General features: G+C 34.0%; 1 protein-coding gene across 6 annotated transcripts in view; it reads left to right on the forward strand.

Moving 5' to 3' along the window:
- Positions 1–19444, forward strand: part of BOLL (boule RNA binding protein) — a 57718-nt gene that overhangs the window by 894 nt on the left and 37380 nt on the right. For 3 of the 6 annotated variants that reach the window (XM_007465687.1, XM_007465690.1, XM_007465691.1), the window contains exons 2-6: positions 3219–3362; positions 5835–5926; positions 7992–8046; positions 9286–9361; positions 12931–13058. In XM_007465687.1, the coding sequence (XP_007465749.1) occupies positions 3219–3362; positions 5835–5926; positions 7992–8046; positions 9286–9361; positions 12931–13058 (495 nt within the window). Of the gene's footprint in view, positions 1–167; positions 465–3218; positions 3363–5834; positions 5927–7991; positions 8047–9285; positions 9362–12930; positions 13059–19444 lie in introns of those variants that run through there. The other 3 variants (XM_007465688.1, XM_007465689.1, XM_007465692.1) reach the window with 3 other exon arrangements.

A 19444-nucleotide genomic window follows, 5' to 3' on the forward strand; every position in this document is an offset into this window, starting at 1 on the left:
GGGGGGCTGGGTAGCGGGGACCTGTGTCTAGGTCGGACCGGAACCTCTAGCAGCAGGTGCGCGCCCAAGCCAGACAGGGCTGGGCGGGGGAGGGGCGGGAGACCGCTTAAGGCCCGAGGGGCTGCAGCAACGTGCCGCCGCGCCCCACGCGGCGCCCGCCAGCAGCCAATCAGCGAGCTCTATGCGAGGCTCGCAGGGCAGGCTGCACAGTAGGCCGGCGTCGGAGTCGGTGCCGTTGAGGGTTCCCGCCACTGCTGCTGGCGGGTTTGCAGGGCAAAATTTCTCGCTGGCTAGCTTTCTTTTCCCTCCCGCACTTTGGTGGGGAGGGGGTGGATCCTCGAGGCAGTGATCAAGTTCACGATGACCCAAGAGAACCCAAGGGAGTTGTCGCCTCAGCCATTTCCCCCACCGCCTCAGCTTGCTGGCTTCGGAGGGGAAGGAGCACGGAGGCCGTAACTGCGACGGTTAGCCCGCCCTTTTCCTGTTGTCTTTGTTGGCAAAGCAGATGATAGATTTCGAGGTTAATTTTAGAGGGGAGGAGGCAGTGGGGGCACATTTCTTTGGAGGAAATTTTAAATAAACTAGTAATACAAGTTTTACTAAGGACCCTTACTTCTAACCCCAAAACAGCACCAATCTAAGTGCTTTTCATACGTTTACAAAATTATTGCCAGCAGAATTTGAGGCTTTCTTAATTAACTCAGTGAATCGCTAACCTTCTCTGAGGAACTTAAAGATCGTCTCTACCTGAGCCTTGTTACTACCAAGATTAAAATATTTTCTAGGCTATTATTCATATTGTAGTCTTCAGCCCACAACCTAAGGGTTGGCATATCGTGAGGAGGAAGAAATTACTCATTTATTCATTCGTTCAACAAATATTTATTGAACATGTGCTATATATGGTCCCTACTTTAGATGCTGCGGTGAACAAAACAGGCAAAACCCTCTTCCTTCTTGAACATTGCATTATAGTGGAAAGAGACAGACAACAAACATAATAAATAAATTACATGGTATTACATGTTGGTAAGTGGTAAGGAGAAAATAAAACAGTTGGAACCCACAATAGAACAGGAGTCTTAGAAAATGAAGAATGAAGTGAGTGATATGTAAAAAGTTCATGTTTTTCCTTCCTTGGTATCATTTAACTGATTTCTCAAGATTGGAAATAAAGCACTCTGTTCTCTTCCATTCATGTCATTCCTCTCTTAATGAAAACTAATGGAGTTGACTTTTATTTAAACAAATTTGGAACAAAAGAGTTCATCCATTGAATTCATTTTGTTTTTAAGAAGAGAATTTCATGAAGATTGATTTTTTTTTTTAACTTTGCAAATAGGTAATGACTACATTCTGTAACCCGGCAAAGAGAAAAGATTGTATCTACCAGAGCTGTTCTATTATCTCTAGCAATACAAATCCACAGTTGAAAAGTAAAACTAAGCATCCCAGAATCTTCCAGTCTGGGCACTATGTCTTACAAGTAAAGTGACTGAAGTTACAAATAAGGTCCAGATGCCCAGGGAGGATGCTGTTAGGATTCCCAGTTTCTTTAATTGGCAACTACAACATAGCAATTATTAAATATGATGACTCTGTGGTTTAAGAGATGTTTTTATGAACTCCCTTTACTAGGGAGTGTTTTTCCCCCTTAAGACTAGATGGAGAATAGAGCCCATAAGGTCCAGCCTATAGCCCCATAGTCACTACTGGCCTAGTCATTTCTCTGTACATCTTGCAGAGATTAATTTAGGGATTATGGTTTTATTGGCCAATGAAGTGAAAGGAGAGCAAATGTGAAAAAGAACAACTCCATTATCTAAGTTGGAAATTCATTTTCATGAATTTGTTTTTCAGAGAATTTAAATCATCAACTCCAAGCTTTTTGAAGCACTCATTTAGGGTCTCAAAAGTCTGTTTCGTGTTCCCAGAAGGAGAATAATTAGCAAGTTCTTAAATTAGTTTCTCTTTAAAATTCTATTCTCAAGTCTTGTTTTTTTTCAGGTGTACCTGAGGAGTCTACTATCTTGCCATTGTGTGAAGGTGTATATGTTAATATATATTTATTAGAATCTAAATTAGGTCCCCTGACTTAGAATTGTGAACATTTGAATATGAACTCAATTCTTTAGCATAAAGAAAAAATTAGTATAAAAAAATTTAGTATAAAAATTTATACCTATGAGTTATAGGTATACAATTTTTTTTTTTTTTTTTTTTTTTTTTTAAATCGGTCCACTTTTCCAATTGCCAAGTGCATTTTAAAAATTTAACTTTAGAGTTGAAAAACCATGAACTTGTGTCAGAGTCTGTTTACTTGTCAATGCCCTTTAGCCAAAGACCACCACAAATACACCTGCAGTTTATTAAAGTTGGATCTTCTGAATTAACAAAGAAGAACAAACACCATGCAGCCTCTCAGCAAGGTGTTAGAAGAACTTATTATAGGATTTAAGCTTATATTAAGCACTTTTTAGAGAGGGTTTATTGAAGAAGGCTTTACTCTGAAATACGTGTTGTCAGGAAGTGGGAGTAATTCTATAATTGGGTATGTTAATTCTTACCTAGGAGACAAGAAAAATAGATTGAAGCTAAAGCTGTGATTGATAAAAAAGGAGCGGTCTTATCAGGCAGGATAGAAGGACGTTTGGTCATTCTTGTGGTTTGGGCAATGCTTTTGTTTTTGTCAATGTACAGATATGATTATGGAGTGATCTTGTTTTTATCTTCATCCATCACAATCACAGAGGAGCCTTGCCCGATGTTGGTGTTCTGTTAACAAGAGAACACCACAGCCTAGCTGTGAGTTCCCGGCCAACTCCTAACACCAGGGCCTAGTTGGTTGTGCCAGGCCAGCTCCTAGCTGTCCAGGGTTATTCTTCTCTTTTTCAAACTTCTTTTTGAGTTTAGTATTCCTCCTTAATGCTTATGATATTTAAATTGTACAGTTAATAATAACTAACATATGTATGTTTAAATAATATATTTAAGATTTAAGATCGTCTCTGTAGAGGAATGAATTCTACATTTCTTATATTTTTGTTGCCCCCAAAAGTTATTAGCTCTAATTATAATCTTCATAATATTAGCATAAAATTAAAGTCTGAAATACTACATTTTGTCAATGACTTATCTTTTTGAAGGATATATGCTTTCATCCTGCATCAAAACTTATACCCAGTACTAAGAGTTTAAAAAAGAATTTTATTTTACAGCAAAGATCAAATCAGATGCAAACAGATTCATTATCTCCATCCCCTAATCCTGTGTCACCTGTGCCTTTTAATAACCCAACGAGTGCCCCAAGATATGGAACAGTGATCCCTAATCGCATCTTTGTAGGAGGAATCGACCTTAAGGTACCTAATTATGCATGCAACATAGTGTATTCTTTGTATTAGAAGTGTTTTATTTCTCAGAAATTGTTTCTTCCTGCAACTTTAAAAATAACATATTTGCTATTTGCATAATAATTAGTAGGTTTCAAATTGTCTTAATACAAAGAATCTTTTCAACAACAATGTAGGTTAAATAGAGTATATATAATTGTCCAATTTCACATACAAGGAAATTGAGGCTCACTGACATATCTATAGGCTCCTAGCTACTTAGTGACAAAGTGAAAACTAGAATTCTATTTTTCTGACTCATATCTCCACATGCTTTATTTCACCATACCACACTAATTATGCTTTTTTACATAATACTCTAATAGCCCAAATAATGAGTGACTATAATTTTCAAAAGAAGACTCAATTAAGGAAAAAGAAAACAAAAACACAGCAGTTTTATGAAATCCTGTTTCTTTATCCCAACTTTCATCTTAGGCTCCTGAGTAACTTCCTAGACTTCTATCTTTTGCAGGTTGCTTTCTACCACCTAATTTAGAATTTGATCACTAAAAAAGGCCTGTGTCCTAGTCAGAATAAAGCATTTTAACAGTAATATGTTTAAATAATGTAATAACCATTTCACTCTTTCAGAGAGGCATAGTTTTGTGAGATGTTTTGCAGCACCCCCATGTGGGAGGTGGTAGTTAAACACCTACAGGAAAGGCAAGCATGGATAATTTAGGAACACTCTTACTTCCAAGTGGATATATCGAAGGATTTCCAAGCTTCCATATTACATACTGGAAATTTCGGGGAGAGTTGTCTTAATAAAAAAAAAAACTTGTGCAATTAGGGTATGACATTTGACATTTAATACTTGCTATCTTCCAATGATCAATCTCTCACAATTTGTATGGAATTACTTTTTTCCTGCTCAAGATAAATGTTACACTTAATGTATTTGTCAAAACTGTGAGTCTTAAGCAAGTATGTGATTGGTTCACTAAAAATAAATTAAGGAAAATAATTTCTTATGAAATGCTTATTTTTAAAAAAATTTTGTTTCTGTAGAAAATATTAATAGCTGACCATAAATATTCAAGTTGAATATTCTTGTTCAGAATTTATATTATATTAGCTTAGTATATTTTTAAATAAATAATCAATAAATGTAATAATTTATATGGCTAGGTTAGTGTAGGTTTTTATTGAAGCCAATCAGCTACAATATGAACTTTGGGGGCCATTGTTACAATACAGTCATAGATTTAACATAACTGCTAGGGTTCTCTCCCTCATACTTATACCTTTCGCAAAACCATAGGTAATTTCCAGCAACGAAATAGTTTACCATAGTAGCAAGCAGTCTCAAACTTTTTAGAATTCTTCTTTTTAGAACCCTACAGCCCATCCCTTTTAATATTTAATCATCTTGACTTTCTGTCTTCTTACTTTTCAGCAAAGAAATGGAGCTGCAAAATTGAGCTAGTGATTTTTCTATCAGAGAATAGTTTGAATTAATTTGTTTTCAAGTCTCTAATAGAAACCTTATTCTGACGTTGATTCCATTTTGTGTTTATTGAAATGAGGCAGTCAGTTATTCTCAGATTAACTCAGTATTTGTCATCATCCAGTTTAGCAGGCTTTAGGTTACCAACTAAAAACCAGTAAGTAGTGAGGTAGCAGTGGAACTCAAGAAATATTGCTCTGCTGTTAGGCATGTCTTTTCCTAGATATGTAAAGAAAAATTTTTTCTATGGCTATTTAAAGCTCCTCTTGGGGGCAAACACTTATAGCTGAACCAGAAAATGAAATTGCAATGAATTTAGTGTGAATACTCTAGAGAAAGGTGATATGGGTCTATTATGAGACTATTTCAATTAAAACCAGATATGCCAAACTATCTTTGTAGGCATCTTGTACATGATAGTCTAATTATGACTCAATTTTTTTCCATATCATCATAATGTCTGTATTTAGCTGACATGTATATTGAGTACAGATAAAGCATCTAAAAACTTTAAATCTTGTAGCCTCTCTGTTGTTATCACAAATTGAGTTCAGGTAGTTTTGGAAATATATTTCCTTCCTAAGACCTTACTTTTCCTGGGGACTCTGCTGGTTAAAATAGAGTGACTGGTATAGACCAGCATAACTTAGTTCCACTGCTATGACTGTGGGCCTCTCTGAACCACAAGAACCAATAGTAGTATGCCCTTAGTATAGTTATAGCCATGCCTAGTACAATTTTATTAAAAACTGGCTAACTAGAGAACAAGAATTCCTTTAAATAGTGAGCTTAACAACTCTGCATAAAGCAAAGTATTCATATTGATTTTAATAACCTAGTGGTTTCATGCACTGTTTTTATGATGAGAGGCATTCTTATATCCATATTTTTATTTATCTTACCTTTTGTGTCTCCAAACCAAGCATAGGAGTTGTTTCATCTTTTATCAATTAAAATGGTTTTTGTGTGTTTTCTTTTTATACCATTAGACAAATGAAAATGATTTAAGAAAATTTTTTTCCCAGTATGGGCCTGTAAAAGAAGTGAAGATTATAAATGACAGAGCTGGAGTGCCCAAAGGGTTAGTATCACTACAGATAGTACATGGAATTGACAATTGTATTTTTATTGGATTACTAGGTTTTGTATACTAATTTACTTTGGTTCCATTTTTTAAAAGAGAGTTTCATGCCTTCTTCTTTCCTCCTACCTTTTGATTTCAGTGTGTGTGTGTTTGTGTATTTTGGAGGAATAGTGACACTATAATATTCCTTAATTTATTGGAAAGTTATTCTTGCAAAGGCTGCGGGACCATTCACTGTTCGGTAATAAGCACTTAATGTCAAGTAGCTCTTGTCCAGTAGCCAAGGAACCAGAAGCTAAAGGAATCTGATATTTTTGGAATTGTATACCTGCTTTAGACTAGAGAGAACTTTACTTGAAAAAGGCTGACACAAAAGAATGTCCATAGGTTGTTCCTCAAAGACCTAATTAGGGGACTAATCTGAGAAATATAACTCTTAATGAGAATGATTTTTAATTGCCAAATCAAGGAGAATGAAAATTAAGGGAAAAAAGCAGTAGGATTTGTCTAGAACTGTCTAGCGCCCTTAGAGCTGTTTCAGTGGATTGGTATATTCAAAAGCCAAATACCAGAGAAGAAAACGGTAGTTTGCATAGGGTACTCGCTTAAGAAGTTTGACTGCAAAGTTAAAGAAATCGATGAAGGATTGTGTTTGTTTTCTTGAAAAAAAGACAATATATACATACTTATAGGCATAAAAAAAAGGACCAATAAGGTGGAGGGAAAATTATATTAGTGGGAAACTACATGTAAGTATGACAGGTGGACACTTTGGAAGAGATGAGATCCTGCAGAGGTTATTTTTAAACAAATGAGATATTTCCTGAGACTGACAATCAATATTAGGATGAAGGGAGATTGTACCTCTTTTATTTGGCTTAATAGAATTTGTAATATACATTTTTTAATCATTGAAAACCACACAAAGAAATGTAGACTGTATTTTATGCTTTTTCCACTGGGTGGTATATGTGTTCTACCAAAAAAAAACCCTAATAATAACGTAAAAATATTTCTTTAGCTGTTGTTTAATGTTTGGGCAAATAGAAAAAAAGAAATTCCTTTGTTGAAAAAGAAAATTCATATATAATACAGCAATTATGAATTGAAGAAACAGTAAATGTTTACTAATTACACAATACATAATTATATAACAGTAATTATGAATTGAGGAAAATAATAGTTTAGCACTACTCAGAAGAGTTTCCTTAAGTTATGCAAATAGAGATTACATTTTCGGGAGATATACTTTTTATTTCTTTCATTCCTTTTTTTCTACCTATTTTGGCTTTTTGGACATGACATACATTGTGTATTTGTGTCTTGATCATATGATTTATACTCTGAAGGTAACAAGTATATATGAAAAAGCATATATAAAGTCTGGGTTGTACATATTTTTAATTGATTTTATTTGGGAAATATACTAATAGTTGCATTATCAGTTTATATATGCTGATAATAGTAAATAATATGTTTGTATACTCATTTACCAACATAAAAAATTTTATTATGTTGAAACTTTTAAATTTTTAAAGGTTTTTTTCTACTTTGATTTCTATTTAAACCAGACTTCTATCATTTTAAAAGGAGATTGGTGCTCTGGACTGAAATTTATTGCATCCCAATTTGTAAACCAGAATACAAATCTCTCATGCTTTCCTGGCTTACTTACAGCTCAGGTCTGAAACTGTTTCAAGATCCCCGGGGTTGTTTTTTTTTTCTTTTAGGCCCCTCCCTGTAAGAGGAGGTGACAGTGTTAAGCTGTGAATGATTCTCCTAAGTTTTGCATACTGGTGCACCAAGGAAAAATGTTCACTCCTACCATGGCCCATTCTTTCTTTTTTGTTGTTTTTCTTTTTCTGGCTGCTCCTTGAGGCATGTGGGATGTTCCCCAACCAGGGATCGAACCCATGCCCCCTGCATTGGGAGTGCAGAGGCTTAACCGCTGGACTGCCAAGGAAGTCCCCCGCAATGGCCCATTCTTAAAAAAAAAAAAAAAATTTAATCTTAATATATTCCAATGTAATGTTCTAAGATAATAATTAATGCATTTATTTAGGTATGGCTTTGTCACTTTTGAAACACAAGAAGATGCACAAAAAATTTTACAAGAGGTAAGATATTTTGGTGTATTAACTTAATTTTTAGAACTTCTTTCTCTGAAACTAATCCTTTAAGGTATTAATTTCATAATAGTAGGGTTCCAGTACAATGATTTATCGCTAAAAAAAAAAAAAAAAAATTATCTTCTTTGCATCTTAAGATTGAAATTGGTCTCCAAAAAAATGAATTAAAAAAAAGATTAAAGAGAAACTTTATCTGCAGAAAACAAATTCCAAATAATTATGTAAGTATGGTTGTGAAGTTGTAATATAATTTTTCACTTTATTTGCTTAAACTAAGAATTTAAGGATGTATCTTTCCTGAAGTGTTAATAGCACTTTGAACGCCTAAAAAACACTACAAATGTAGATTCCTAGAGTGAGGTTATCTGAGATTATTTCCCTCCTCTGAAAAACTTTATATAAACTAAGAGCACTCATAGAAAAAGTCTATAGCCTGCAGTTCAATATATAATAACTTTAAATTTGGCAACTGTAACATTTAAATTTTTTAGGAAAAAATTTTATTTAAATTGTATTTAAGTCATATGCAGTCGATTCTCATTATTTGTAGTGGTGTGTTCTATAAAATCACCACCAACACTGAATTAGCAAATATTGAAGTGCTGCACCTAGAAGAATACAGGGCTAGGTTCCCACAAGCTTCTGCTCACAATATTTTCATCAGCCAGTCAATACGTAACTTTGTCTTATGTGTGCTTCTGTTTAAAGATATTATATTTAATTTATATTTTTGATTCATTAACACTGAACTCGTGGCCAACAGCACTATAACTCATGCCTGAATTAAACCCAGCTAGTACATATTTTCTCCATTAAGTCACATGACAGTCTTTTTGCACTTAGGAACACTAGCAAGCACTTCAGCACTACACTTGAGGGCCATTTTAAATAGCAAAAATACCAACATAAGTCACAAAAATGTGAAAAACATGACACTAAATAGAACATGAAAAGGACAATTGTTTACAGTATAAAAGATGGAAAAAGAAAACAGTGTCACCCTGTTTGACCTTAGCTGGGACCACGTGTGTAAGGCGACTCAAATTTTTCACCTCTCTGCTCACATACACTAATAACTAGTAAATTGTCAGATGAGGAATTAGGGCCAGAGCACTGGAACCAAGATTCACACCCAGATCTATTTAAATCCAAAGACTTTGCCCTTTCCACTATGCCTTGCCACTTTCAAAGAATGATAATAAAATAATTTATTTTTTCTTATTTTAGGCTGAAAAACTTAATTACAAGGACAAGAAACTGAACATTGGTCCAGCAATAAGAAAACAACAAGTAGAGATCCCTCGTATGTACTGAGAACTAATGTATTTTTCAGTATTTTTGCATGGTTCTTTTTTGAAATATTAGAGTTTTAATAGAACTTCATTAAAATATCAGCTTTCTTTCATTTAATAAAGTAAATTTAGTGAAGCTGGTGGTCAAATGAATATTTCTTACCACAAATTAAAATATATTAGTTTGCAGGGTGGGGGGGGGGCTAGGCAAAATTTATATAAATGATGATGTTTAACTATATTCCATATAGTTACATCTTTAAAGGAAAAATCTTTTATGATAAAAATATAGTTTAAAATTACAAAAGAAATTAAAAGTAGTTAATTACTATTTAGAAAATTTTCTAATTAACAAAATAATTTAAAATTAGAGTAAAATTACAGAAAGTGAAAATATAGAACAAATATCAGAAACTCTGGTTGTATGGTACATACTGTAACCCAACCACATGTATCATAATTAACAGAGGAAACAATCCCTAAAGCTTTAGGAATTGGCTAAGTTAGATGCCTTCCTCAAATTTTGGTAATGCTTTCGACTCTACTCTTTTTTTCCTCACTCTTCCCATTTATTAAGTTAGACATCTTTACAGTTAACTTTTACCTATAATATTTATTAAAATCTCCAACAGAATCTTTGGCTAGAAGGAGAAACTTTGCATAAAATTTGTAACTCAATTTTTTATTCTTCCTTAGCTGTGTCCTAGTGTCTACTGGGATGTTTAAAACATTAGGTGGATATTGTACATCTGTTAACAAATTAATAGATTGTGCTCATTTGGACTGTTCTGTTTTTGACTTAGAAGTTAACAGATATCAAGTTTAATTTTGACTTAGTATTTGTTAATTTAGAAGATAACTGAAGTGTCCTTAGTAAGTTGATACTCCAAAATGGAATGCAGTAAATATGGCAGAATGCTGAATATTTTCAGACTACTATTGTTAGTTGCAAGAGTTAAGCTATAACATGTAATAGCAGTTCTGTAGCCCATTATCACCATCAGTAGGAACAACTAGGAATGTTCATATTATGACCCACAAGTTGCTAAAAATAGAACATAAATCAGCAGTATGCTGAATGCTTTCAAACAAATGTATAGTTATTTAAGAACTATTCAGTGCAAGGGTCAATGTTATGGGTTTTCATTTATTTCATTTAATCTTTACAGCAATCTGTGAGGTATTATTAGTTCTATTTTTTTAAATAGAAAATTCAGCTTATAAAGGTAAAGTTATTGTTTTAGAAACATTTCTGCTGAAATAATCTTAAATGTAGGGGAGAGTTAATCTGGTCATGTTGTGGGTCTTAACCCAATGGCACCATACCAGAATTATAAATTTTCTTTAAATTCTGTAATTTTCTTTAAACTATCTTTAAAGTCTCATGGTTTATATAAAACTTCATGTGCAATTTGGATTCTGTTCTACAACACTGTACTGTTTATTAAAATGTTTCCTAAAAAGAATTGTTTGAATAAGACTGATTCTGTAAGAAGATCACCATGTTCAGCCTGTGCCTTTTCATACTTCCTGACATAACCATGCTAGGCCCAAATTTGAGAAGTATGGTGTTAAATAACTTAACCAAATGGTAGCATTAGCCTTCAAATCCAGGACAGTTTGACTCCAAAGCTATTTTTACTTTTCTACAAAGAAAGAATAAGTATTAAAGATACATTTACAAAATATAAGGGATTCTTATCTCATTTTTTTTCAAATCTGTCACTTCTTTTCCATCTCCATTACCAATATTCTAGACCCAGCTTCCCACTTTGCTTGCCTTAATTTCTAGAAAAGCCTCCTAACTGGTCTCTCTGAATCCAGTCATGCTACCTTCCAACCTGTCACACACAAGGCAGCCAGAGTGATCTTTCAGAAGTGCACATCTTATCATGTTATTCTCTGCTTATTTCAAGCTGTCCTTCTCTTTTCTTTCCATGCTTTAGCCATCTAGCCTTCCCTCAGTTTCAGAACAAAACCGTATTCCTGATATACTATTTTCTTTACCTAGAGTGATCTTTGCCATCCCATTCATTCTTTAAAGCTCAGCCCAAAACAAATGTCATTTCCTCACAGATGCTACATATATACATATATATACATTATATGTATATGCTACATATATAGATATTATATGTATATATATATGAAATGTTCACCATTGTACCCTATACTATCTCTTCATGTCTTTATCAAAATTGTATTTAATTAATTGTGTAATTAGCTAATGACTATCTTTCTTAACAGAACCTAACTTCTATGAAGATAGAGGCCATGGCATGCCCATTTTTTTTCTTTTTTCTTTTTGGCTGTATCACTAGGGCCTAGTTCAATGCCTTGTAATAGTAATCACTCAAAATTTATTTATTTAACAGATAACCCTGTGGTTCCTTGATGATCTTTGGAGGGAAATCCATGGACCTTCCGAATTGCATGCAAAATTTTGTTTGAATATATGTATTTTTGAGAAAAGGGTCTGTGGCTTTCATCAGATTCTCAAAAGCATTGGATTAAGAACCACTAAAATGTGCTATAACAATACTAGATAAAATGTGGCGAAAATATAAAAGCTGAGAAGTAGTACTGCTGTTTAGAGCGGCAGAGGCCAGTGCTGCTTACAGTGTGGCTTGCAGCCACCAACAGTTCACTCAGAATCTGTCAAAATGCGGTTCCTCAGGCCCTATCCCAGGCCTCCTGAATCAAAATCTCTTGAAAGACCTGGAATTTGTATTTTAATAAGCAGTCTAGGTTATTATAATGAATTTTAAATTTTGAGAAGCACTAGTATAGTGGAAGGAGGATTGCCAGTTCAGTAATTTATATAACCTGTTGGTCAAGTGCTTAAATCTAACTTGGCATATAAAATTTTTAAGGCCTTCTCCTGACAAAAAAGAATTATTTTTTAATTTTGTGGGGAGGAGTATATATAACTTTCACCTAGGAAAAGAGATGAGGACCCAAAATTAGCAACATAAAGGTCTGTGGTCATGTTTGTAATAGCAGCAGTTGTAGCAAAGGGAGACTAGAGAATAAAATATAGTCATAGCATGAGTGAGTGCTTGCTGATAGTAGATCCAAAGAATTTGTAAGGTGAAACAAGTGTCTTGAGGAAAGTAGAATTTTGTCTAATTTCACTGCCTCCATCTTCTTTGGCCTTTTACAAATAGACAGTCTTACTAAGATCTTAGGAACTTCACTACAGTGCCTATAGTCTTCAGGAAACTCTAAATTGTATGTAATTTATATTTGTAAAAATAATGACTTTGCTGATAATAATCTCAATTGTTAAGTTTTGTGTTTCATTATACCAGTATTAAAATCTGAATTGGTGAATTTTTAGTATTCCTTATTAAACTTGTTTCTTTTTCTTTCATTTACCTTAAGCTAACAAAAGCTCTAAGGTAGTGAGTTTGAAAATATATATTTCAAAGATACTTTAACATATGGAATTTTTTAAAGAACTTATTCAATTTTTACTGTAACTATATATATGTGTTAAGATAAACATTTTCCATTCTTCAGAAATTACATTTTTAAATGTCAAACTGAACATTTCAATTATTACTGTTTACACTTTTAGGTTCCAGTATAATGCCAGCTGCTGGAACAATGTATCTAACAACTTCAACTGGATATCCTTACACTTATCATAATGGTGTTGCTTATTTTCATACTCCAGAGGTAGCTTCTGTCCCACCACCTTGGCCTGTAAGTAATTTCATTTTAGAAGGGTTTCCATCTATTACTATTAAATTTTTTATTTCTGAAATATTTCAACCACAGACAATTACAAATAATAACAGCCATGTAGCTACCGCTCAAATGTAATAGAGGTTAACATTTTGCCATATTTACTTAAGTTCTTTTAATAGGGGGAATACAATATGACAGATTCAAGTAAAGTCTCCTTGCCCCAATTATCTTACCCTCTTTTCCTCCTTAGAGGTTAACCAGAGTATCTTTTCTGTCCATTTTATATGTTTTTACTACAGATGTAGAGATCCTTAAACAATAGATACATAGTATTGCTTTAGGCGGTTTTTAAACACTATATAAATAATCTGGTTTTCCTAGTCAACATTATGTTTTTTTTTTGTTTTTTTTTGTTTTTTTTGTGGTGTGTGGGCCTCTCACTGTTGTGGCCTCTCCCGTTGCGGAGCACAGGCTCCAGACACGCAGGCTCAGCGGCCATGGCTCACGGGCCCAGCCGCTCTGCGGCATGTGGGATCTTCCCAGACCAGGGCACGAACCCGTGTCCCCTGCATCGGCAGGCGGACTCTCAACCACTGCGCCACCAGGGAAGCCCAACATTATGTTTTTGAGATTAAACTATGTTGATCCTAGCATATCTAGTTCATTTATTTAAATTTTTTATAATATTCCATTGTATGAGTGTATATTCCCCTATTGATGGACATTGTAAGTTTTTTCTACAATCAAGACTACATTGAGGAAACTATACTCAATATTTTGTAATAACCTATAAGGGAAAAGATTCAGAACAAGCAGTTATATATATATGCATAACTGAATCACTTTGCTGTACACCTGGAACTAACACAACATTGTATATCAACTATACGTCAATAAAAAAATTTAGTAAGATGGAAGTATTTTCAATGCAGTTTTGATATTGCATGTACTCTTTGTAAATTGCTTGTGATTTTTTAAAATTTAACCATCGAGGTCCTATTTTTTTTTTTTTTGTGGTACGCGGGCCTCTCACTGTTGTGGCCTCTCCCGCTGCGGAGCACAGGCTCCGGACGCGCAGGCTCAGCGGCCATGACTCACGGGCTCAGCTGCTCCGCAGCATGTGGGATATTCCCCGACTGGGGCACAAACCCTCGTCCCCTGCATCGGCAGGCGGACTCTCAACCACTGCGCCACCAGGGAAACCCAAGGTCCTATTTTTTATTCTAATTAATTTGCATGACAATGTAGAATCAAAACTTCATCATTTTATATATAAATTTTATACAGTATTATTTAATCTTTTTCATTCTTTCTGAGTTTAAAAGTTTTATAACTGAATCAATTTTTTCATTTTACTTCATCACTTAAAATTTTGCCCCACCAGGGATCTGATAACTACTCAGATTTACTTTCTGCTAGTTATTCCATGATTTCATTTTACTTTAAACTTAAGTCTTTAATCCATTTGGAGCTTTCTTGGGGTACATTCTATGGTCATATTCCACAAGTTCAGAGAATCATGTGTGGAGTTTTGTTTTGTTTTTTTTCTGAACAAAAATGGGCAGAAGACCTAAATAGACATTTCTCCAAAGAAGACATACAGATGGCCAAGAAGCACATGAAAAGCTGCTCAACATCACTAATTATTGGAGAAACCGAAATCAAAAGTACAATGAGGTATCTATCACCTCACACCAGTTAGAATGGGCACCATGAGAAAATCTACAAACAACAAATGCTGGAGAGGGTGTGGAGAAAAGGGAACCCTCTTGCACTGTTGGTGGGAATGTAAACTGATACAGCCACTATGGAGAAGAGTATGGAGGTTCCTTAAAAAAACTAAAAATACAATTACCATATGATCCAGCAATCCCGCTACTGGGCATATACCCAGAGAAAAACCATAATTCAAAAAGACACATGCACCACAATGTTCCTTGCAGCACTATTTACAATAGACAGGTCATGGAAGCAACCTAAATGCCCATCGACCGACGAATGGATAAAGAATATGTGGTACATATATACAATGGAATATAACTCAGCCATAAAAAGGAACGAAATTGAGTCATTTGCTGAGACATGGATGGATCTAGAGACTGTCATACAGAGTGAGGTAAGTCAGAAAGAGAAAAACAAATATTGTATATTAACGCATGTATGTGGAACCTAGAAAAATGGTACAGATGAACCGGTTTGCAGGGCAGAAGTTCAGACAGATGTAGAGAACAAACGCATGGACATCAAGGGGGGAACGCCACGGGGGGGTGGGGATGGTGGTGTGCTGAATTGGGCAATTGGGATTGACATGTATACACTGATGTGTATAAAATTGATGACTAATAAGAAAGTGCTGTATAAAAAAATAAAATTCAAAAATTTTTTTTTAAAAATGGGCAGAACCAACCCCTACTGATCTACATTTAGTAGGTCTGAGAGTGAAGAATATATATGTATGAATATAATTCTATAAATATAATTAATATATTGTTTATGATTATAATATATTGAATATATAAATATAATAAATACAATTATAATACATTACCCCATTTAGAAAAGTTGCAAGTTGCATAACAGTAAATAAATAATAAACGGAGTATAAAATTTTTTTAAGCAGACTAAATTGAGCATCTAGATTTTGTATGTATTGTGTGAGAGTTTGTCTAGGACAGTAATCTTCAAAGTTTTTTGTTTATATATCCTCTAAAATTTTTTTGAAAAATTATGAATACTCTCATTTTTAAGTTGAAATCTAAAATTTACCATAATTTTAAATAATTTAGACATATTATATATTGTAGGTTTGCTTTAGATATATATTTTATAAAAGTCTGCAGCTATAGATTTCATTTAAGACTGGAAAATGTCCTACATGTAGTGATGGATGTTAACTAGACTCATTGTGGTTATCATTTCATTCTTTATATATATATATATATATATATATACAGTCATTATGTTATGCACCTGAAACTAGGATAATGTCATATGTCAAATATCTCGCAATAAAAAAAAGAAGAAAAAAAACGGAAAATGCCTGCTCTATAATTCAGTTAACAAAACTAGTCAACCAAATAAAATTAACCAATCAAATAAAACTTACTCTCTATTAGAAAATTCTGACTCTATTTTTAAGTTCAAATAAATGAATTAATATGTATCCCTGTGACCATCTTGTAATTTATTTTGTTCCCTGGATATGAAATAAGGTACCATTTTCCCCTTAATATTGCTTATACAAACTCTTTGCTTTGCTCTTTCCTGTTTCTCAAGGGCATTGCCTTCTTGAATTGTCTGTTTGTTCGATGCTCTGTTAATGTTTACATTCCAGAACAAAGCATTATAGCAAGATCCAGAATGAGTGAGAGTGTGCCTTTCATAGTGAAGGGGAAAAGTATTGTAAAAGGGGAATTTTGAAAAGAAGAATCCATTGTACACAGATACATTCACAGACAGATCAAATCAGAAAGGAGACCATATGAAATATCTGAAAATTAATACTCTTAAACCTATTCATGCTCATACACCACTGGAAGATTTTTGTGTTCTCCGATCTTGGTCTAGGCTATGACATACGTGTACAAGTAGAATTTCACCTTTATAGACTATACACATCTTTGATTAAATGTTCCCAAATATCTTTCTAAAGTGTACCAGTATAAAGGTTAGATAACAGTTTATGAGAGCTTCAATTTCTCCATAATCTGCCAGTCCTTTAATTTACTAGATTTTTGTATTTTTGCCAATATTATTATGAAATGGTATCTTGTTTTACCTTTCATTTGCCTAGTCAGTGGTAAGATTAAACATATTTTCATATATGTATTTGCCATTTCAGTTTCTTCTATGAGCTGCCTCTTCATTTTTTTTCCCATTTTTTCTGTTGGGATTGTTGTCTTTTTCTTGAGTTCATTATATGAGTTCCATGGGTTGTAAATATGTTTTAGTTTGTGGCTTGTCCATTAACTTTATGGTATTTTTTGTCATACACAAGTTTTTTGTTTTAATGTTTGATAGATGTATTAATGTTTTATGGTTTCAGCTTTTAGTGTTTTTTTTGAAAAAATACTATGCTGTTGCTGTTTTTCACGTCTAGATCTTAAATCTACAATTTACATATTGACTAATCCATCCTCTTCCACTGTTTTGAAATGAATCCTCTGTCAAATGCTGAGTTTCTGTGTGTGGAGTCTCTTTCTGGGCTCTCTGTTATGTTCCGTTGGTGTATTTGTTTGCCCTGCCCAATTCTGTTTTAATTCCTGTTGCTTTATAATAAGTCTTAAAATCTGATAGGGCCATAGTCTTACTCGGTTCTTTAAAAGTCCCTCATCTATCCTTAAGTCTTTGCTTTTATAAATATAAATTTCATAATTCAGCTTGTTCAGCTCTGTGAAAAGCCTTAGTTTTTGTTAGAATTGCATTAAATACATAGATTAACTTGGGACATTTAGGCATAATACTGAATTTTCCCATTCATAAACATGATTTAGAGTTTCCATCCATCAATAAAATTTTATTTCTCTGTAAGAAAGTTTGGTGTATCTTTTGTTTGATTTATTCTTAGGTACTCTGTAGTTCTTGTTGCTTTTATGAATGGTGTATTTTTTTAATCACACTTCCTAATAGATTATGACTGGTGTGTAGTAATGCTTTTGATTTGTAAATGTTGATATTTTATCAGTAACCCTGCCAAACTCTCATATAGGCAATCATTTAGGACTCAGTAGACTTCTGTTTCTTTCTGCTCTTCTGTTTCTCTTTTTTTCTCATCAAGTTATTGACTGGCAATGTCTCTGCTACAGTATTTATATGACTCTTGTTCCTAAAAAAAGAAATAAGTTTAGTAACTCACCATTAAGCTTTATATGAGTATCTTCCAAAACCTACATATATATGTTAAGATACTCTTAACCTTAACCAAGGTTTCTCCACCTCAGCACTATTGACATTTTGGGCCAGATAACTGATTCTTTTTTGTGGGAGACTGTGCTGTACATTGCAGGGTTTTTAGCAGTATCCTAGCCTCCCTACATTTATGAAAACCAAAATATTACCAAATGTTTCCTGTGGGGGTGGGGGGGGGGCAGAGTCGCACCTGGTTGAGAATTATTGCCCGAAGTCAATTAAGGAAGTTACTTTTTTATTCTGTTTACTAAGAGTTTTTATCATGAAAGGGTATTGAATTTTAACAATGCAATTTCTGTATCTGCTTAGATTATCATTTTTTCCTCCTTTAATCTATTAATGTAAATTACATTATTATTTTCTAATGTTAATCTGTGGTACAATTTTATTAGCACATGATAGTCTGCAAATTATGCAAAACTATGATACTTTTCTTCAGTTTTGGGGGGGAGGGGTGAACATTAAAACAAAACAATGCAAATTAGATCCCATGTTAGAAACTGAATTTTAATTGCTATCATTAAAGCCTATTTTACCTATTTTGTAATACAATTTGCCTGTTTTTCTAATGATCTGATTTTAAATAAACTATTTCGGGACTTCCCTGGTGGCACAGTGGTTAAGAATCCGCCTGCCGATGCAGCGGACAGGGGTTTAAGCCCTGGTCTGGGAAGATACCACATGGCGTGGAGTATCTAAGCCCGTGCACCACAACTACTGACCCTGCGCTGTAGAGCCCACGTGCCACAACTACTGACCCCACGTGCCACACCTACTGAAGCTCACGTGCCTAGAGCCCATGCTCCACAACAGAGAAGCCACTGTAATGAGAAGCCTGCTCACCGCAGCGAAGAGTGGCCCCTGCTGGCCGCAACTAGAGAAAGCCCACGCGCAACAACGAAGACCCAACGCAGCCAAAAATAAACAAATTTTTAAAATAATAATAATAAATAAGTAACCTATTTTGGGGTTTACTCCATTTGAATAATCAAGTATTACATGTACTTTTTTAAGACGTAATACATCACCTGTAAATTTATTGGATGACTATCTCATTTAAATATCAAAATGATAGAATTTAACAAATTCTTCAATAAATAATGTATTTGCTTTAATTAAATGTATAACAAAGGAATAGGATGTTGATTATTCATAAATAGTGGGAAATTAGTGGCAAAATCAGATATGATTATTCATTCAGTTCTAAATGCTATCTAAACATTATCTACTGCTGGTCTCCACAATGGAAATAGGCAGTGTCACCTTAAGTCCAGCTGCCATTTTTCCTCTAAACATTCTCTTCGAACTATATTTTCATAATATTTGGACTAAAAGCAACTTTTTTGGTGGTTGTTTTAGCATTACTATGGAAATGAAACCACATGGAAGTAGAAATACTGTGATAATTTTAATAAGACTTAAAGTGGAGTTGTAATAATATCAACAGGAGGTGGAAAAATGACATTTCCAATCATAAACCATAAGTTGACTGG

Source organism: Lipotes vexillifer, unplaced genomic scaffold (assembly GCF_000442215.2).
Source record: "Lipotes vexillifer unplaced genomic scaffold, Lipotes_vexillifer_v1.1 scaffold113, whole genome shotgun sequence".
In the NCBI taxonomy this organism is placed as follows: domain Eukaryota; kingdom Metazoa; phylum Chordata; class Mammalia; order Artiodactyla; family Lipotidae; genus Lipotes; species Lipotes vexillifer.